The 22,782-nt window shown below is 51.1% G+C and overlaps 1 protein-coding gene across 1 annotated transcript in view; it reads left to right on the top strand.

Moving 5' to 3' along the window:
• LOC119972188 (SWI/SNF-related matrix-associated actin-dependent regulator of chromatin subfamily D member 3) overlaps positions 1–22,782 on the top strand; it is a 50,570-nt gene that overhangs the window by 9,506 nt on the left and 18,282 nt on the right. Inside the window, exons 3-4 of the mRNA XM_038808521.1 lie at positions 2,616–2,777; positions 17,560–17,657. Coding sequence (XP_038664449.1) covers positions 2,616–2,777; positions 17,560–17,657 — 260 coding nt within the window. The remainder of the gene's footprint in view (positions 1–2,615; positions 2,778–17,559; positions 17,658–22,782) is intronic.

Below are 22,782 nucleotides of genomic sequence, written 5' to 3'. Positions count from 1 at the left end.
TTTGGGGATGGGGTGTGTTTGGGGGATTTGGGGATGGGGATGGGTTGGGGATGCGTTTGGGGGATGGGTTTGGGGATGGGTTTGGGGATGGGTTTGGGGATGGGTTTGGGGATGGGTTTGGGGATGTTGGGGATGGGGATGGGTTGGGGGATGGGTTTGGGGCTGGGTGGGTTTGGGGATGGGTTTGGGGATGGGGAGGGGATGGGGATGGGGATGGGTTGGGGATGGGTTTGGGGATGGGGATGGGTTTGGGGATTTGGGTGGGTTGGGGATGGGATGGGGATGGGTTTGGGGTGGGGATGGGTTTGGGGATGGGTTTGGGGATGGGTTTGGGGTGGGTTTGGGATGGGGATGGGTTTGGGGATGGGTTTGGGAATGGGTTTGGGGATGGGTTTGGGGATGAGGATGGGTTTGGGGATGGGATGGGGTTTGGGGATGGGGTTTGGGATGGGATTGGGGATGGGTTTGGGATGGGGTTTGGGGGGGTGGTTGGGGATGGGGTTTGGGATGGGTTTGGGGATGGGTTTGGGATGGGTTGGGGATGGGTTTGGGGATGGGTTGGGGATGGGTTTGGGGATGGGTTTGGGGATGGGTTTGGGATGGGTTTGGGAATGGGGATGGGTTTGGGGATGGGTTTGGGGATGGGTTTGGGATGGGTTTGGGGATGGGTTTGGGGATGGGGATGGGTTTGGGGATGGGTTTGGGGATGGGGATGGGTTTGGGGATGGGTTTGGGGATAGGGATGGGTTTGGGGATGGTTTGGGATGGGTTTGGGGATGGGGTTTGGGGATGGGGTTTGGGGATGGGGATGGGTTTGGGGTGGGTTGGGATGGGTTTGGGGATGGGGTTTGGGATGGGTTTGTGGATGTCTGGGGATGGGTTTGGGGATGGGGATGGGTTGGGGATGGGGATGGGTTTAGGGATGGGTTGGGATGGGTTTGGGGATGGGTTTGTGGGGATGGGTGGTTTGGGGATGGGTTTGGGGATGGGGTTTGGGGATGGGGATGGGTTTGGGGATGGGTTTGGGGATGGGTTTGGGGATGGGTTTGGGGATGGGGTTTGGGATGGGTTTGGGGATGGGTTTGGGGATGGGGATGGGTTTGGGGATGGGTTTGGGGATGGGGTTTGGGATGGGTTGGGATGGGGATGGGTTTGGGGATGGGTTTGGGATGGGGATGGGTTTGGGGATTGGTTTGGGGATGGGGATGGGTTTGGGGATGGGGATGGGTTGGGGATGTGTTTAGGGATCGGTTTGGGGATGGGGATGGTTTGGGGATGGGTTTGGGATGGGTTTAGGGATGGGTTTGGGTTTGGGGATGGGTTTGGGGATGGGTTTGGGGATGGGGATGGGTTTGGGGATGGGGATGGGGATGGGTTTGGGGATGGGTTTAGGGATGGGTTTAGGGATGGGGATGGGTTTGGGGATGGGTTTGGGATGGGTTTAGGGATGGGTTTGGGATGGGGATGGGTTTGGGGATGGGTTTGGGGATGGGGATGGGTTTTGGGGATGGGGATGGGTTTGGGGATGGGGATGGGTTTGGGGATGGGGATGGGTTTGGGGATGGGTTTGGGGATTGGGATGGGTTTGGGGATGGGTTTGGGGATGGGGTTTGGGGATGGGTTTGGGGATTGGGATGGGTTTGGGGATGGGTTTGGGGATGGGGTTGGGGGAGGGTTTGGGGGTGGGGATGGTTTGGGGATGGGTTTGGGTGGGGGTGGTTTGGGGATGGGTTTGGGGAGGGGTTGGGGATGGGGATGGGTTTGGGATGGGTTTGGGTTGGTTTGGGGGGGGTTTGGAATGGTTTGGGGAGGTTTGGGTCGGTTTGGAATGGTTTGGGGAGGTTTGGGGATGGGTTTGGGGATGGGGGGGGGTTTGGGGATGGTTAGGGGATGTTTGGGACGGTTTGGGATGGTTTGGGGAGGGGTTGGGATGGTTTGGGGGGGTTTGGGATGGTTTGGGGAGGTTTGGGACGGTTTGGGGATGGGTTTGGGGAGGTTTGGGGGGGGTTTGGGATGGTTTGGGGGGGTTTGGGATGGTTAGGGAAGGTTTGGGGATGGGTTGGGGAGGTTTGGGGGGGGTTTGGAAATGGTTTGGGATGGTTAGTGGAGGTTTGGGGATGGGTTTGGGATGGTTTGGGGGGGGGGGGGGGTTTGGATGGTTAGGGGAGGTTTGGGACGGTTTGGGACGGTTTGGAATGGTTTGGGTTGTTTTGGAATGGTTTGGGTTGGTTTGGAATGGTTTGGGGGGGTTTGGGATGGTTAGGGGAGGTTTGGGATGGTTTGGGTTGGTTCGGGGAAGTTTGGGATGGTTTGGAATGGTTTGGGGGGGTTTGGACGGTGTGCGATGGTTAGGGGAGGTTTGGGGGGGGTTTGGAATGGTTTGGGGGGGTTTGGGATGGTTCGGGGAAGTTTGGGACGGTTTGGGACGGTTTGGGACGGTTTGGTGAGGTTTGGAGAGGTTTGGGGATAGGTTTGGGGAGGTTTGGGACGGTTTGGGATGGTTTGGTGAGGTTTGGGACGGTTTGGGATGCTTTGGGTTGGTTTGGGGACGGTTTTATTGCCGGGTGGTTTGAGGGTGAGTTTCACTGTCTCTATTTTTGATGGGTATTTTTCAGCCGCCTCAGTTTAAATTGGATCCGCGGTTGGCAAGGTTACTGGGAATCCACACACAGACTCGATCGGCCATTGTACAGGCGCTTTGGCAATACATCAAAACCAACAAACTGCAGGATTCTCACGATAAAGAATACGTCAGCTGTGACAAATACTTCCAGCAGGTAAGCAGCAGAGGATAGGAGAGTGGGGGGAGGGGGGAGTGACCAGCAAATGCAGATCGAAGCTGAAAACAAGTGCGGGAAAATGCATTGGTCATCCAGTGTGGATTACGGGATGGGGAAGAGGCTGTGAGAGTCACAGAATTGACATTAGGACCTGAACTGAAACTGGTAGAGACATCCGTATCTCCCAGAGCGAGAGGGGACATGCAGAATGAGGAGAGGTCTCCTGAAGTGAGGGGAAGGGTCTCTGAGTGAGGGGCGGCGCCTGGAACAAGGGGGGGGGGGGGGTCTGCCAGAGTGAGGAGGGCCAGGGGGGTCACACACACACACACACGCACATACATAAACTCAGATACGGAGTAAAGCTCCCTCTACACTGTCCCCATCAAACACTCCCAGGACAGGTATAGCACGGGGTTAGATACAGAGTAACGCTCCCTCTACACTGTCCCCATCAAACACTCCCAGGGCAGGTACAGCACGGGGTTAGATACAGAGTAAAGCTCCCTCTACACTGTCCCCATCAAACACTCCCAGGACAGGTACAGCACGGGGTTAGATACAGAGTAAAGCTCCCTCTACACTGTCCCCATCAAACACTCCCAGGACAGGTACAGCACGGGGTTAGATACAGAGTAAAGCTCCCTCTACACTGTCCCCATCAAACACTCCCAGGACAGGTACAGCACGGGGTTAGATACAGAGTAAAGCTCCCTCTACACTGTCCCCATCAAACACTCCCAGGACAGGTACAGCACGGGGTTAGATACAGGGCAAAGCTCCCTCTACACTGTCCCCATCAAACACTCCCAGGACAGGTACATCTATCTGATAGTGTCCAAAAAGGTTGGGTTCGGTAGGGTTACGGGGATAGGGTGGGACATGGGCTTAAGTGAGGCGCTCTTTCCAAGGGCTGGTGCAGTCTCAATAGGCCGAATCGCCTCCTTCTGCACTGTAAATGCTATCATTCTATGGATCTACTGTCCATCATCAGCAAAGTGATGGGAGGAGTGACCAACAGTGCTATCAAGCGGCACTTACTCAGCAATAACCTGCTCACGGACACTCAGTTTGGGTTCTGCCAGGGTCACTCAGCTCCTGACCTCATTACAGCCTTGGTTCAAACATGGGCAAAGAGCTGACTGCCAGAGGTGAGAGAATGACTGCCCTTAGACATCACGGCAGCATTTGACCGAATTTAGCATCAAGGAGCCCGAGCGAAACTGGAGTCAATGGGAATCAGGGGGAACTCTCTGTTGGTTGGAGTCATACCTGGCACAAAGGAAAATGGTTGCGGTGGTTGGAGATCAATCATTTCAGCTCCAGGACATCACTGCAGGAGTTCCCCAGGGTAGTGTCCTAGCGGCAGCATGGTGGCACAGTGGTTAGCATTGCTGCCTCATGGCGCCGAGGTCCCAGGTTTGATCCCGGTCCTGGGTCACTGTCCGTGTGGAGTTTGCACATTCTCCCCGTGTCTGCGTGGGTTTCGCCCCCACAACCCAAAGATGTGCAGGGTAGGTGGATTGGCCATGCTAAATTGCCCCTTAATGGAAAAAAATCCCATCAATTGACTCTGCCTACACCTCCCGCTGCCTGGGGAAAGCGGGCAGCATAATCAAAGACCCCTCCCACCCGGCTTACTCACTCTTCCAACTTCTTTCATCGGGCAGGAACATAAGAACATAAGAATTAGGAGCAGGAGTCGGCCATCTGGCCCCTCGAGCCTGCTCGCCATTCAATGAGATCATGGCTGATCTTTTGTGGACTCAGCTCCACTTTCCGGCCTGAACACCATAACCCTAAATCCCTTTATTCTTCAAAAAACTATCTATCTTTATCTTAAAAACATGTAATGAAGGAGCCTCAACTGCTTCACTGGGCAAGGAATTCCATAGATTCACAACCCTTTGGGTGAAGAAGTTCCTCCTAAACTCAGTCCTAAATCTACTTCCCCTTATTTTGAGGCTATGCCCCCTTTGTTCTGCTTTCACCCGCCAGTGGAAACAACCTGCCCGCATCTATCCTATCTATTCCCTTCATAATTTTATATGTTTCTGTATGATTCCCCCCTCATTCTTCTAAATTCCAAGAGTACAGTCCCAGTCTAATCAACCTCTCCTCATAATCGAACCCCTTCAGCTCTGGGATTAACCTAGTGCATCTCCTCTGCACACCCTCCAGCGCCAGTACGTCCTTTCTCAGGGAAGGAGACCAAAACTGAACACAATACTCCAGGTGTGGCCTCACTAACACCTTATACAATTGCAACATAACCTCCCTAGTCTTAAACTCCATCCCTCTAGCAATGAAGGACAAAATTCTATTTGCCTTCTTAATCACCTGTTACACCTGTAAACCAACTTTCTGTGACTCATGCACTAGCACACCCAGGTCTCTCTGCACAGCAGCATGTTTTAATATATTGCCATTTAAATAATAATCCATTTTGCTGTTATTCCTACCAAAATGGATAACCTCACATTTGTCAACATTGTATTCCATCTGCCAGACCCTAGCCCATTCACTTAACCTATCCAAATCCCTCTGCAGACTTCCAGTATCCTCTGCACTTTTCGCTTTACCACTCATCTTAGTGTCATCTGCAAACTTGGACACATTGCCCTTGGTCCCCAACTCCAAATCATCGATGTAAATTGTGAACAATTTTGGGCCCAACACTGATCCCTGAGGGACACCACTAGCTACTGATTGCCAACCAGAGAAACACCCATTAATCCCCACTCTTTGCTTTCTGTTAATTAACCAATCCTCTATCCATGCTACTACTTTACCCTTAATGCCATGCATCTTTATCTTATGCAGCAACGTTTTGTGTGGCACCTTGTCAAAGGCTTTCTGGAAATCCAGATATACCACATCCATCGGCTCCCGGTTATCTACTGCACTGGTAATGTCCTCAAAAAATTCCACTAAATTAGTTAGGCATGACCTGCCCTTTATGAACCCATGCTGCATCTGCCCAATGGGACAATTTCCATCCAGATGCCTCGCAATTTCTTCCTTGATGATAGATTCCAGCATCTTCCCTACTACCGAAGTTAAGCTCACTGGCCTATAATTACCTGCTTTCTGCCTACCTCCTTTTTTAAGCAGTGGTGTCATGTTTGCTAATTTCCAATCCACCGGGACCACCCCAGAGTCTAGTGAATTTTGGTAAATTATCACTAGTGCATTTGCAATTTCCCTAGCCATTTCTTTTAGCACTCTGGGATGCATTCCATCAGGGCCAGGAGACTTGTCCACCTTTAGCCCCATTAGCTTGCCCATCACTACCTCCTTAGTGATAACAATCCTCTCAAGGTCCTCACCTGTCATAGCCTCATTTCTATCAGTCACTGGCATGTTATTTGTGTCTTCCACTGTGAAGACCGACCCAAAAAACCTGTTCAGTTCCTCAGCCATTTCATCATCTCCCATTATCCCGGTTTCCTCCCACAGTCCAAAGATGTGCGGGTTAGGTGGATTGGCCATGCTAAATTGCCCGTAGTGTCCTAAAAAGTAAGGTTAAGGGGGGGTTATTGGGTTACGGGTATAGGGTTGATACGTGTGTTTGAGTAGGGTGATCATGGCTCGGCACAACATCGAGGGCCGAAGGGCCTGTTCTGTGCTGTACTGTTCTATGTTCTATGTTCTATTAAAACTCCCTTCTCATCCTCTAAAGGACCAATATTTACCTGAGCCACTCTTTTTTGTTTTATATATTTGTAGAAACTTTTACTGTCTGTTTTTATATTCTGAGCAAGTTTACTCTCATACTCTATCTTACTCTTTATAGCTTTTTTTAGTAGCTTTCTGTTGCCCCCTAAAGATTTCCCAGTCCTCTAGTCTCCCACTAATCTTTGCCACTTTGTATGCTTTTTCCTTCAGTTTGATACTCTCCCTTATTTCCTTAGATATCCACGGTCGATTTTCCCTCTTTCTTCCGTCCTTCTTTTTGTTGGTATAAACCTTTGCTGAGTACAGTGAAAAATCGCTTGTAATGTTCTCCACTGTCCCTCAACTGTTCCATCATAAAGTCTTTGCTCCCAGTCTACCTTAGCTAGTTCTTATCTCATCCCATTGTAATCTCCTTTGTTTAAGCACAAAACACTAGTATTTGATTTTACCTTCTCACCCTCCATCTGTATTTTAAATTCCACCATATTGTGATCACTCCTTCCGAGAGGATCGCTAACTATGAGTATAATTAATCAATCCTGTCTCATTACACAGGACCAGATCTAGGACCGCTTGTTCCCTCGTAGGTTCCATTACATACTGTTCTAAGAAACTATCGCGGATACATTCTATAAACCCCTCCTCAAGGCTGCCTTGACCGACCTGGTTAAACCAATCGACATATAGATTAAAATCCCCCATGATAACTGCTGTACCATTTCTACATGCATCAGTTATTTCTTTGTTTATTGCCTGCCCCACCGTAATGTTACTATTTGGTGGCCTATAGACTATTCCTATCAGTGACTTTTTCGCCTTACTATTCCTGATTTCCACCCAAATGGATTCAACCTTATCCTCCATAGCACCGATATCATCCCTTACTATTGCCCGGATGTCATCCTTAAATAACAGAGCAACACCACCTCCCTTACCATCCACTCTGTCCTTCCGAATAGTTTCCGAATACTACGAGCATTCAGGTAAAGTACACTTATGTTGGCTTTTTTACCTCTGTTTTGAATCTTAACACCTCGATCAGTAACCTCTGCTAAGTTATATTTCTTCTTCACTTTTCTCCTAATTTTCCTTGTCGTTGAACCCATATCTTCATGTAACAACCTGCCGCGTCGCTTACCATTTATGTTTTTACTTCCGATTTTATTCCTTTTAGTATTACTGGGCCTATTCACTGATCTCCCCTCAGTCACTGTACCTTGTGCTGTCGCCCTTTTAGATTTTTGACTATGTCTTCTCTGCCTTACACTTTCCCCCTTTCTGCCTTTTGTTTCTGTCCCTGTTTTACTACCTTCCAACTTCCTGCATTGGTTCCCATCCCCCGCCACATTAGTTTAAACCCTCCCCAACAGCTCTAGCAAACCCCCCCCCCCCGGACATCGGTTCCAGTCCTGTCCAGGTGCAGACCATCCGGTTTGTACTGGTCCCACCTCCCCCAGAACCGGTCCCAATGCCCCAGGAATTTGAATCCCTCTCTCTTGCACCATCTCTCGAGCCACGCATTCATCCTATCTATCCTGACATTCCCAATTCTGACAAGATCGTGGCACTAGTAGCAATCCTGAGATTACTACCTTTTCGGGTTCTACTTTTTAGTTTAACTCCTAACTCCCTGAATTCAGCATGTAGGACCTTGTCCCGTTTTTTACCTATATCGTTGGTGCCTATGTGCACCACGACAGCTGGCTGTTCACCCTCCCCCCCCCAGAATGTCCTGCAGCCGCTCCGAGACATCCTTGACCCTTGCACCAGGGAGGCAACATACCATCCTGGAGTCTCGATTGCGTCCACAGAACCGCCTGTCTATTCCCCTTACAGTCGAGTCCCCTATCACTATAGCCCTGCCATTTTTCTTCCTGCCCTGCTGTGCAGCTGAGCCAGCCACTGTGCCATGAACCTGGCTGCTGCTGCCTTCCCCTGGTGAGCCATCTCCCTCAACAGTATCCAAAGCGGTATATCTGTTTTGCAGGGAGATGACCGCAGGGGACACCTGCACTGCCTTCCTACTCTTGCTCTTTCTTTTGGTCACCCATTTGCTATCTCCCTCAGTAACCTTCACCTGCGGTGTGACCAACTCGCTAAACGTGCTATCTACGACCTCCTCAGCATCGCGGATGCTCCAAAGTGAGTCCATCCGCAGCTCCAGAGCCGTCAAGCGGTCTAACAAGAGCTGCAGCTGGACACACGTCTTGCACGTGAAGGAGCCAGGGACAGTGGACGTGTCCCTGGGCTCCCACATCGCACACGAGGAGCATGACACGGGTCTGGGATCTCCTGCCATGTCTTAAACCTTCGGTTAACTTATACTACTACAATTCAAAAAACAAAAGAAAAAATAAATAAATTAGACAATGAAAAGAAAAAAAGAAAAGAAAAAGAAAAACTGCTTACCAGTCACTTACAAAGGATAAAAAGCACCTCCTCCCAACCCAGCTTCAAATTCCCAAACTCACTCTTTGCTGTGCCTCACTCTGGCTGTGTCTCACTCTGGCTGTGTCTCACTCTGGGCTGTGTCTCACTCTGGCTGTGTCTCACTCTGGCTGTGTCTCACTCTGGCTGTGTCTCACTCTGGCTGTGTCTCACTCTGGCTGTGTCTCACTCTGGCTGTGCCTCACTCTGGCTGTGTCTCACTCTGGCTGTGTCTCACTCTGGCTGTGTCTCACTCTGGCTGTGTCTCACTCTGGCTGTGCCTCACTCTGGCTGTGTCTCACTCTGGCTGTGTCTCACTCTGGCTGTGTCTCACTCTGGCTGTGCCTCACTCTGGCTGTGTATCACTCTGGCTATGTCTCACTCTGGGCTGTGCCTCACTCTGGCTGTGTATCACTCTGGCTGTGTCTCACTCTGGGCTGTGTCTCACTCTGGCTGTGTCTCACTCTGGGCTGTGTCTCACTCTGGCTGTGTCTCACTCTGGCTGTGTCTCACTCTGGCTGTGTCTCACTCTGGCTGTGTCTCACTCTGGCTGTGTCTCACTCTGGCCGTGTCTCACTCTGGCCGTGTCTCACTCTGGCCGTGTCTCACTCTGGCCGTGTCTCACTCTGGCCGTGTCTCACTCTGGCCGTGTCTCACTCTGGCCGTGTCTCACTCTGGCCGTGTCTCACTCTGGCCGTGTCTCACTCTGGCCGTGTCTCACTCTGGCTGTGTCTCACTCTGGGCTGTGTCTCACTCTGGCTGTGTCTCACTCTGGCTGTGTCTCACTCTGGCTGTGCCTCACTCTGGCTGTGCCTGCTCTGGCTGTGTCTCACTCTGGCTGTGTCTCACTCTGGCTGTGTCTCACTCTGGCTGTGTCTCACTCTGGCTGTGTCTCACTCTGGCTGTGCCTCACTCTGGCTATGCCTCACTCTGGCTGTGTCTCACTCTGGCTGTGTCTCACTCTGGCTGTGTCTCACTCTGGCTGTGTCTCACTCTGGCTGTGTCTCACTCTGGCTGTGTCTCACTCTGGCTGTGTCTCACTCTGGGCTGTGTCTCACTCTGGGCTGTGTCTCACTCTGGCTGTGCCTGCTCTGGCTGTGTCTCACTCTGACTGTGTCTCACTCTGGCTGTGTCTCACTCTGGGCTGTGTCTCACTCTGGCTGTGTCTCACTCTGGGCTGTGTCTCACTCTGGGCTGTGTCTCACTCTGGGCTGTGTCTCACTCTGGGCTGTGTCTCACTCTGGGCTGTGTCTCACTCTGGGCTGTGTCTTACTCTGGCTGTGTCTCACTCTGGCTGTGTCTCACTCTGGCTGTGTCTCACTCTGGCTGTGTCTCACTCTGGCTGTGTCTCACTCTGGCTGTGCCTCACTCTGGCTGTGCCTCACTCTGGCTGTGTCTCACTCTGGCTGTGTCTCACTCTGGCTGTGTCTCACTCTGGCTGTGTCTCACTCTGGCTGTGTCTCACTCTGGCTGTGTCTCACTCTGGGCTGTGCCTCACTCTGGCTGTGTCTCACTCTGGCTGTGTCTCACTCTGGCTGTGTCTCACTCTGGCTGTGTCTCACTCTGGCTGTGTCTCACTCTGGCTGTGTCTCACTCTGGGCTGTGTCTCACTCTGGGCTGTGTCTCACTCTGGGCTGTGTCTCACTCTGGGCTGTGTCTCACTCTGGGCTGTGTCTCACTCTGGGCTGTGTCTCACTCTGGGCTGTGTCTCACTCTGGGCTGTGTCTCACTCTGGGCTGTGTCTCACTCTGGGCTGTGTCTCACTCTGGCCGTGTCTCACTCTGGCCGTGTCTCACTCTGGCCGTGTCTCACTCTGGCTGTGTCTCACTCTGGCTGTGTCTCACTCTGGGCTGTGTCTCACTCTGGCTGTGTCTCACTCTGGCTGTGTCTTCTCTGGCTCACTGGGAGATACAGGAGTCTGAGAACACGCACGAACAGATTCAAAAACAGCTTCTTCCCCACTGTTACCAGACTCCTAAACAACCCTCTTATAGACTGACCTGATTAATACTACGCCCCTGTCTGCTTCACCCGATCCCAGTGTCTATGTATTTACTTTGTGGACCTTGTGCCTGTTATGTATTTTATTTTATTTTCATGTACTAAATGATCTGTTTGAGCTGCTCGCAGAAAAATACTTTTCACTGTACCTTGGTACACGTGGCAATAAACAAATCAAATAGGGGCTGGTTTAGCTCACCAAGCTAAATCGCTGGCTTTGAAAGCAGACCAAGGCAGGCCAGCAGCACGGTTCAATTCCCGTACCAGCCTCCCCGGACAGGCGCCGGAATGTGGCGACTAGGGGCTTTTCACAGTAACTTCATTGAAGCCTACTCGTGACAATAAGCGATTTTCATTTTTCATTTCAATGCAATCCAAATTAATGGTATAATTTACCATGCCATTTTTATTCTGTCTTCATTCATTATTGCTTTCTTAATTTTTTTATAAGACCATAAGACAAAGGAGCAGAATTAGGCCACTCGGCCCATCGAGTCTGCTCCGTCATTCAATCATGGCTGATATTTTCTCATCCCCATTCTCCTGCCTTCTCTCCATAACCCCTGATCCCCTTATTGATCAAGAACCTATCTATCTCTGTCTTAGAGACACTCAGTGATTTGGCCTCCACAGCCTTCTGCGGCAAAGAGTTCCACAGATTCACCACCCTCTGGCTGAAGAAATTCCTCCTCATCTCTGTTTTAAAGGATCGTCCCTTTAGCCTGAGATTGCGTCCTCTGCTTCTAGTTTTTCCTACAAGTGGAAACATCCTCTCTACGTCCACTCTATCCAGGCCTCGCAATATCCTGTAAGTTACAATAAGATCCTCTCTTATCCTTCTAAACTCCAACGAGTACAGACCCAGAGTCCTCAAACATTCCTCATACGACAAGCTCTTCATTCCAGGGATCATTCTTGTGAACCTCCTCTGGACCCTTTCCAAGGCTTCCTTAGATATGGGGCCCAAAACTGCTCACAATACTCCAAATGGGGTCTGACCAGAGCCTTATACAGCCTCAGAAGTACATCCCTGGTTTTGTATTCCAGCCCTCTTGACATGAATGCTAACATTGCATTTGCCTTCCTAACTGCCGACTGAACCTGCACATTAACCCCAAGAGAATCGTGAACAAGGACTCCCAAGTCCCTTTGTGCTTCTGCTTTCCGAAGCATTTCCCCATTTAGAAAATAGTCTATGCCTAAATTCCTCCTTCCAAAGTGCATAACCTCACACTTTTCCACATTGTATTTCATCTGCCACTTCATTGCCCGCTCTCCTAGCTTGTCCAAGTCCTTCTGCAGCCCCCTTGCTTCCTCAATACTACCTGTCCATCTACAGATCTTTGTATCATCTGCAAACTTAGCAACAATGCCTTCAGTTCCTTCTTCCAGATCATTAATGTATATTGTGAAAAGTTGTGGTCCCAGCACAGACCCCTGAGGCACACCACTAGTCACCGGCTGCCATCCTGAAAAAGACCCCTTTATCCCCACTCGCTGCCTTCTGTCAGTCAGCCAATCCTCTATCCATGCCAGGATCTTACCCTGAACACCATGGGCTCTTAACTTATTTAAGTCTCCTATGCGGCACCTTATCAAAGGCCTTCTGGGAATCTAAATAAATCACATCCACAGATTCTCCTTTGTCTAACTTCCTTGTTACCTCCTCAAAGAACTCCAATTTGTCAGACTCGACCTCCCTTTGACAAAGCCGTGCTGACTCAGTCCTATTTTACCATGCACTTTCAAGTACTTCACAATCTCATCTTTAATAACAGACTCTAAAATCTTACCAATGACCAAAGTCAGGCTAACCGGCCTATAATTTCCCATCTTCTGCCAATCAGCACTTCTTAAACAGTGGTGTTACATTAGCCACCTTCCAGTCCTCTGGGATCCTTCCTGCCTCTAGTAATTCCTGAAAGATCATCACCAATGCCTCCACAATTTCCTCAGCTATCTCTTTTAGAACCCTGGGGTGTAGTCCATCTGGTCCAGGAGATTTATCCACCTTCAGACCTTTCAGTTTCCCCAGAACCTTCTCCTTAGTATTGGCCACAGCTCTCACCTCTGACCCCTGGTTCTCCTGGAGCTCTGGCATCCCACTGGTGTCTTCTACCGTGAAGACTGATGCAAAGTAACTACAGTAGTCCCCCTTTATAACGCGGGTGTTGGGGTCCAAGACAGCCACCCGCGTTGCAACCGAGCCGCGGATATCCACGATGGGGGTTTTAAATTTATTTAAAAATCTATGCTAGCGCTTCCCATTGAGAGTCTACGGGGGGCGGGGGGAGAGGTCAGACCCCCGTAGACTCACAATGGGAAGCGCTAGCATAGATTTTTAAATAAATTTAAAACCCCCATCGTGGATCTAATTAAAACAGTGTCAATTTCAGCGGCCGGCTCACTTTGATCCGGAGAGGGAAGCTGCTCTCTCACTGAAACAATCAGCCGGCCGCTGAAATTGACACTGCCGGCTGATTGGAGGGAGAGAGCAGAGAACACAGGAGGAGGTCATACGGGCCTCTGCAAGACCAGCATGGTCTCACATCGCCCCTCCCCTCTGTAGCTGGGGTTCAGGCTGTGGCTGCTGGGGTACAGGTTGTGGCTGCTGGGGTACTGTGGCTGCTGGGGTACAGGCCGTGGCTGCTGGGCTTCAGGCTGTGGCTGCTGGGGTACTGTGGCTGCTGGGCTTCAGGCTGTGGCTGCTGGGGTACAGGCCGTGGCTGCTGGGGTTCAGGCTGTGGCTGCTGGGGTACTGTGGCTGCTGGGGTTCAGGCTGTGGCTGCTGGGGTTCAGGCTGTGGCTGCTGGGGTTCAGGCTGTGGCTGCTGGGCTTCAGGCTCTGGCTGCTGGGGTACAGGCTGTGGCTGCTGGGGTACAGGCTGTGGCTGCTGGGGTACAGGCCGTGGCTGCTGGGCTTCAGGCTGTGGCTGCTGGGGTACTGTGGCTGCTGGGGTACAGGCTGTGGCTGCTGGGGTACTGTGGCTGCTGGGGTACAGGCCGTGGCTGCTGGGGTTCAGGCTGTGGCTGCTGGGGTACTGTGGCTGCTGGGCTTCAGGCTGTGGCTGCTGGGGTTCAGGCTGTGGCTGCTGGGGTTCAGGCTGTGGCTGCTGGGGTACTGTGGCTGCTGGGGTTCAGGCTGCGGCTGCTGGGGTACAGGCTGTGGCTGCTGGGGTTCAGGCTGTGGCTCCTGGGGTACTGTGGCTGCTGGGGTACAGGCCGTGGCTGCTGGGGTACTGTGGCTGCTGGGGTACAGGCCGTGGCTGCTGGGCTTCAGGCTGCGGCTGCTGGGGTACTGTGGCTGCTGGGGTTCAGGCTGTGGCTGCTGGGGTACAGGTTGTGGCTGCTGGGGTACTGTGGCTGCTGGGGTACAGGCCGTGGCTGCTGGGCTTCAGGCTGTGGCTGCTGGGGTACTGTGGCTGCTGGGGTTCAGGCTGTGGCTGCTGGGGTTCAGGCTGTGGCTGCTGGGGTACAGGCCGTGGCTGCTGGGGTACAGGCCGTGGCTGCTGGGGTACAGGCCGTGGCTGCTGGGGTACAGGCCGTGGCTGCTGGGCTTCAGGCTGTGGCTGCTGGGGTACTGTGGCTGCTGGGGTGCAGGCTGTGGCTGCTGGGGTACAGGCCGTGGCTGCTGGGGTGCAGGCCGCGGCTGCTGGGGTACAGGCCGCGGCTGCTGAGGTACAGGCTGTGGCTGCTGGGGTACTGATTGGAGGGAGAGAGCAGCGGGCAGTGTCAATTTCAGCGGCCGGCTGATTGTTTCAGTGAGAGAGCAGCTTCTCTCTCCGGATCAAAGTGAGCCGGCCGCTGAAATTGACACAACTGACAGTTGGGGTCCATAAGCCCCCCCGCGGTATATCGCGAACCGCGGTATTGCGGAGCGCGGTATAACGGGGGACTACTGTATTCAGTTCGTCTGCCATTTCTTTGTTTCCTATTATTACTTCTCCAGCCACATTTTGCCAGTTGTCCAATGTCTATTTTTGCCTCTCTCTTACCTTTTATATATTGAAAAAATCTCTTCCTATCTTCCTCTATATTACTAGCTAGCTTGCACACATACTTCATCTTATCTCCCCCTTATTGCTTTTTTAGTTGTCCTCTGCTCACTTTTAAAGGCTTCCTAATCCTCTGGCTTCCCACTAATCCTCACCACATTGTCTGCTTTTTCTTTAGCTTTTATTCTGTCCTTGACATCCCTCGTCAGCCATGGCTGCTTTGTCCTCCCCTTGGCATGTTTCCTCCTCCTTGGGATGAATTTCTGCTGTGCGTCCCGAATAACCCCCAAAAACTCCTGCCATTGCTGTTCCACTGCCTTCCCTGCTCGGCTCCTTCTCCAATCAACTCTGGCCAGCTCCTCCCTACTGTCTTTGTAGTTACCCTTATTTAATTGTAATCCCGTTACATCTGATTGCAGCTTCTCCCTCTCAAACTGTAGGGTAAATTCTATCATATTGTGGTCACTGCTCCCTAAGGGTTCCTTCACCTTAAGTTCCCTAATCAAGTCTGCCTCATTACACATCACCAAATCCAGAATTGCCTGTTCCCTAGTCGGCTCTGTCACAAGCTGCTCCCAAAAAACCATCTCTTAGGCATTCCACAAATTCCTTTTCTTGGGATCCACTACCACCTGATTTTCCCAGTCCACCTTTTTAACAAGTCCCACTATTCCCAATGAGCTTTACTCCTGCCTGTAAACCTTACTATTACTAATAAAACCTTACAATTCCTGCTAAGTGGGAGGCGGTGACATAGTGGGATCGTCAGTGAACCAGTAATCCAGAGACCCAGAGTAAAGCTCTGCAGGTTCAAATCCCAACACTGCAGACGGTGAAATTTGAATTCAATAAAAACCTAGAATTAAAGGTCTAATGATGACCATGAAACCATTGTCAATTGTAAAACCCATCTGCTTCACTAATGTCCTTTAGGGAGGGAAATCTGCCGTCCTTACCCGGTCTGGCCTACACGTGACTCCAGACCCACAGCAATGTGGTTGATTCTCTGAATTGGCCGAGCGAGACATTCAGCTCAGGGACAATTAGGGATGGGCAATAAAAATAATAAATACCAACCAATCACTTTTTTTTTTAATGTTTTTATTAAAGCTTTTTTCAAACAGAATTTTTACATAACTAATAACAGAAAAATAAACGAAAAATATTTAACAAAACTAGGTGGCTGTTATCATTATACAAAACTTAAATATACATTAAATAGACAATTCCCCCCACCTGGAACCCCCCCCCCCCCCAGTTGCTGCTGCTGCTGACACTTTACTGCTCCCCTAGAAAGTCAGGGAAAGGTTGCCACCGCCGGGAGAATCCCAGCAAGGACCCTCTTTGAGGCAAACTTTATTCGCTCCAGGCTGAGAACCCAGCCATATCTCTAACCCAGGTCTCCACGCTCAGGGGGGCTTTGAGTCCCTCCACATTAACAAGATCCGTCTCCGGGCTACCAGGGAGGCAAAGGCCAACACCTCGGCCTGTTTCACTTCCTGAACTCCCGGATCCTCCGACACTCCAAAGATCGCTATTGTTGGACTCGGCTTCACCCGCGTGTCCAAAATCCTGGACATAGCCCTCGCAAAGCCCTGCCAGAATTCTTTAAGCACTGGGCATGCCCAGTGCATATGGACATGGTCCGTCGGACTCGCTGCATCTCTCGCGCACCTGTCCTCCACCCCAAAGAACTTGCTCATTCTCGCCATCGTCATGTGAGCCGGTGCACCACCTTAAATTGAATCAAACTGAGCCTGGCACATGATGCGGACGAATTAACCCTGCCCAGGGCATCAGCCCACAGGCCCTGATCCAGCACCTCACCTAGCTCCTCCTCCCACTTGCCCTTCAGCTCCTCCACTGAAGCTTCCTCCGCCTCCTGCAGCTCCTGGTATATGTCCGACACCTTCCCCTCTCCTACCCAGATGCCAGACACAACCCTGTCTTGTATCATTCTAGGAGGTAGCCGCAGAAATGTCCCCACCTACTTTTTGAGGAAGTCCTGGACCTGGAGGTATCTGAAAGCATTTCCCGAGGGACAGGCCGAACTTCTCCTCCAGCACCTGCACGCTGGGGAAAATCCCATCTATAAACAGGTCCCCCATCCTTCTAATGCCTGCCCTATGCCAACCTCGAAACCCCCGTCTATCCTGCCCGGAGCAAATCTATGGTTGTTCCGTATCGGGGTCCAAACTGAGGCCCCCTCCTCCTTCCTGTGCCTCCTCCACTGACCCCAGACCCTCAGTGCCGCCATCACCACCGGGCGTGTGGTGTATCGTGCCGGCGAGAACAGCAGACGTGCCGTTATAGTGCCTCTAGCTGCCCCCACGCCGACCCCTCCTCCATTACCCATTTCCTAATCATGGCCACATTAGCCGGCCAATAGTAGCTGCAACCAATCACTTTTCTGCTTTCCTTCTCTCACTCACCAAATTCTAAGTTCACCCTGTGGGGATTAATGCACTCGGGGGAAATGCAGCTGACTTAAAACTTCTCCATAATTTACGGATCTCTGTCGGGTCACACCTCAGTCTTCTCGATTCATTCCCAATATTTATCACCCCTCAGTTCTAGGACTATCCTTGCACAATCATCTTTATTCACAATTCTCTGTGTGGTTTTTGCTGTTCTTTATTTTTGTTTCTGATCCTGAAGCTATTTCTTCTGTCCATCTCGCAGATATTTGACTGCCCTCGGTTAAAGTTTTCCGAGATTCCTCAGCGACTTACTACCTTGCTGCTTCCTCCTGATCCCATCATCATCAACCACCTCATCAGGTAAGCGAGCTCTGTCAGCGTGAGGGTCAGCCAGCGATGTGGATGCTCTTAGCTTCGCCCCCCTTACTGACTGCACACAGACCCCCCCCCCACCCTCTCCCTCGCACACCTACCCCAGAGCTGTGTGTATCACAGCAACGGCGGGTTCAATCTCTAACTCCTGCCAAAAACTGCAAACATCTGGCGGGGACATTGTGCCACACGGTCCAGGAGTGTCCAGGCTTCACCCCCGACCTCTGCTGATTTGAGGGTGTGCAGTGCAATCCTGGGCAAAGGAAATAAGGGCCCCTCCAGTATCTAGCGACCATCCCAATGGGATAACCTGGTCATATTTAACCTGCCTCACACATCAGTGAGGACAGATATCTCCTACACTCTCCCCAGATCTCCTGGGAGAGGCAAAAATACCAGGGAAACGCACCGGCCTAACATAGGCAAAGACGGTGGAGCAGGAATAAACCATAATCGCATTCGGCCCATCGAGTCTGCACCGACCCACTTAAGCCCTCACTTCCACCCTATCCCCGTAACCCAATAACCCCTCCTAACCTTTTTGGACACTTTAAGGGCAATTTATCATGGCCATTCCACCTAACCTGCACGTCTCTGGACTGTGGGAGTAAGCCCACGCAGAGACGGGGAGAACGTGCAGATTCCACACAGACAGTGACCCAGTGGGGAATCGAACCTGTTTCCCTGGAGCTGTGAAGCCACAGTGCTAGCCACTTGTGCTACCGTGCGGCCCATCCAGCATGTTCCCCATTCAATACGATCATGGCTGATTTTCGGCATCAATCCATTTTCCATCCGCTTCCCATATCCCTAAATTTCTCAAGAGACCAAAACTCTCTTCCTCGCAGCCTTAAATCTACTCAAGAATGGAACATCTCTGATTCTAAGGGATGGAGAATTGCAAAGATTCCCAACCCAGAGAGTGAAGAGATTTCTCCTCATCTCAGTCTGAAACGGGCATCACGTTAGCATAGTGGTTAGCGCAACCGCTTCACAGCTCCAGGGTCCCAGGTTCGATTCCCAGCTGGGTCACTGTCTGTGCGGAGTCTGCACATCCTCCCCGTGTGTGCGTGGGTTTCCTCCGGGTGCTCCAGTTTCCTCCCACAGTCCAAAGACGTGCGGGTTAGGTGGATTGGCCATGATAAATTGCCCTTAGTGTCCAAAATTGCCCTTAGCGTTGGATGGGGTTACTGGGTTATGGGGATAGGGTGGGGGTGTGGGTTTGGGTAGGGTGCTCTTTCCAAGGGCCAGTGCAGACTCGATGGGCTGAATGGCCTCCTTCTGCACTGTAAATTCTATGAAATCTATTTTGGAGCCTGGTGACAGTGGGGAAGAAGCTGTTTTTGAGTCTGTTTTCTCAGACTCCTGTATCTCCTGCCCGATGGAAGAAGTTGGAAGAGTGAGTAAGCCGGGTGGGAGGGGTGTTTGATAATGCTGCCCGCTTTCCCCCGGCAGCGGGAGGTGTAGATGGAATCAATGGATGAGAGGCGGGTTCGTATGATGGACTGGGCGGTGTTCATGATTGTTCGATCCCGGCCGCGGGTCACTGTCCGTGTGGAGTTTGCACATTCTCCCGGTGTCTACGTGGGTCTCGCCCCCACAACCCAAAGGTGTGCAGGGAAGGTGGATTGGCCACACTAAATTGCCCCTTAACACAATAATGAAACCAAACCCTTGCTATTTTTCGCAGCTGATATGGAGATCCTGGTAAACCGTGAAAAAAAAACAATGGCTGCTTAGATCGAGTGGCTGCAGATGGCCCCCATTTCAGCGCTAAGATTTAGGGTCATAAAAGATTAAAATCCTGGCCTTTGCTGGTCCTTGAAGCTGATTTTTTAGTCACGATTCTTCCAAATTAATTCATTGTATTCCATCCCGGAGAGAGCTCGACCACGACTCGGGAATCTGATTTTCCGGGCAATTTCCCACCACTGAAGTGTTTAAAAGTTTCTCAGGACTTGCTCTTTCCTGGAACTTTCACTTCCCTACCAGGTCTGCTGACTCTACACCCTGGTCCTTGAAGCAAGATATCACAGTGTGGGTATCATTATACTCAGTCCCATGTTAACCCACCATGTGCCAGATCTTTACACTGCTCCCTCTTGTCTGGAAACTGTTCAAGGTCAAAACTGAGTCCAGCCTCAGACAGAAGACCACTTGACTGAAGAGTGAGAGGTCACAGTGAGAGGTCACAGTGAGAGGTCACAGTGAGAGGTCACAGTGAAATGTTAACAGCCTCAAACAGACCAACACAGCATTTGGACGAGTGCAGAGACTGGTTGCAGTTCCAATTGCTGCCTCTAGATGGGGCCACAAGCACCGATTTCCAGCAGCTCAGCAGCGCCATCAGCAGATTCTCCAGAGGACTGCGGCACCGTGTGAACAACACGAGCTGACACTGATACACACACACACACACACACAGACCGTACAGACACTGATACACACACACACAGACTGTACAGACACTGATACACACACACACACACAGACCGTACAGACACTGATACACATACACACACACACACATACCGTACAGACACTGATACACACACACACACACACAGACCGTACAGACACTGATACACATACACACACACACACATACCGTACAGACACTGATACACATACACACACACACACATACCGTACAGACACTGATACACACACACACACACACAGACCGTACAGACACTGATACACACACACACACAGACCGTACAGACACTGATACACACACACACACACACACAGACCGTACAGACACTGATACACACACACACAGACACAGACCGTACAGACACTGAGACACACACACACACACACACAGACCGTACAGACACTGAGACACACACACACACACACACAGACCGTACAGACACTGATACACACACACACAGACACAGACCGTACAGACACTGATACACACACACACACACACAGACCGTACAGACACTGATACACACACACACACAAACCGTACAGACACTGAGACACACACACACAGACCGTACAGACACTGATACACACACACACAGACCGTACAGACACTGAGACACACACACACACACACAGACCGTACAGACACTGATACACACACACACACACACAGACCGTACAGACACTGATACACACACACACACAGACCGTACAGACACTGATACACACACACACACAAACCGTACAGACACTGAGACACACACACACAGACCGTACAGACACTGATACACACACACACAGACCGTACAGACACTGATACACACACACACAGACCGTACAGACACTGATACACACACACACACACACAGACCGTACAGACACTGATACACACACACACACACACACACCGTACAGACACTGAGACACACACACACACACACACACACAGACCGTACAGACACTGATACACACACACACACACACACACACACACAGACCGTACAGACACTGAGACACACACACACACACACACACACAGACCGTACAGACACTGATACACACACACACACACACACACACACACACAGACCGTACAGACACTGAGACACACACACACACACCGTACAGACACTGAGACACACACACACACACACACACAGACCGTACAGACACTGATACACACACACACACACACACACACACAGACCGTACAGACACTGATACACACACACACACACACACACACAGACCGTACAGACACTGATACACACACACACACACACACACAGACCGTACAGACACTGAGACACACACACACACACAGACCGTACAGACACTGAGACACACACACACACACACACACAGACCGTACAGACACTGAGACACACACACACACACACAAACCGTACAGACACTGAGACACACACACACACAGACCGTACAGACACTGAGACACACACACAAACCGTACAGACACTGATACACACACACACAGACCGTACAGACACTGATACACACACACACACACACACACAAACCGTACAGACACTGAGACACACACACACAGACCGTACAGACACTGATACACACACACACAGACCGTACAGACACTGATACACACACACACAGACCGTACAGACACTGATACACACACACACACACACAAACCGTACAGACACTGAGACACACACACACACAGACCGTACAGACACTGATACACACACACACACACACCGTACAGACACTGATACACACACAGACCGTACAGACACTGATACACACACACACACACACACAGACCGTACAGACACTGAGACACACACACACACACACAAACCGTACAGACACTGAGACACACACAGACCGTACAGACACTGATACACACACACACGCACACACACAGACCGTACAGACACTGAGACACACACACACACAGACCGTACAGACACTGATACACACACACACACACACACACACACACAGACCGTACAGACACTGAGACACACACACACACACACACAGACCCTACAGACACTGATACACACACACACACAGACCGTACAGACACTGATACACACACACACACGCACACACACACACACACACACACACACAGACCGTACAGACACTGAGACACACACACACACACACACACGCACACACACAGACCGTACAGACACTGAGACACACACACACACAGACCGTACAGACACTGATACACACACACACACACACACACACACAGACCGTACAGACACTGAGACACACACACACACACACACAGACCGTACAGACACTGATACACACACACACACAGACCGTACAGACACTGATATACACACACACACACACACACACAGACCGTACAGACACTGAGACACACACACACACACAGACCGTACAGACACTGAGACACACACACACACACACACAGACCGTACAGACATTGAGACACACACACACAGACCGTACAGACACTGATACACACACACACACACACACACACACACACACACCGTACAGACACTGATACACACACACACACACCGTACAGACACTGATACACACACACACAGACCGTACAGACACTGATACACACACACACAGACCGTACAGACACTGATACACACACACACACACAGACCGTACAGACACTGATACACACACACACACA

The sequence above is a fragment of the Scyliorhinus canicula genome, chromosome 10 (genome assembly GCF_902713615.1).
Source record: "Scyliorhinus canicula chromosome 10, sScyCan1.1, whole genome shotgun sequence".
NCBI classification, from domain to species: Eukaryota; Metazoa; Chordata; class Chondrichthyes; order Carcharhiniformes; family Scyliorhinidae; genus Scyliorhinus; species Scyliorhinus canicula.
The sequence above is the reverse complement of the archived record's forward strand: the minus strand, read 5'-3'. Positions and strand labels throughout refer to the sequence as shown.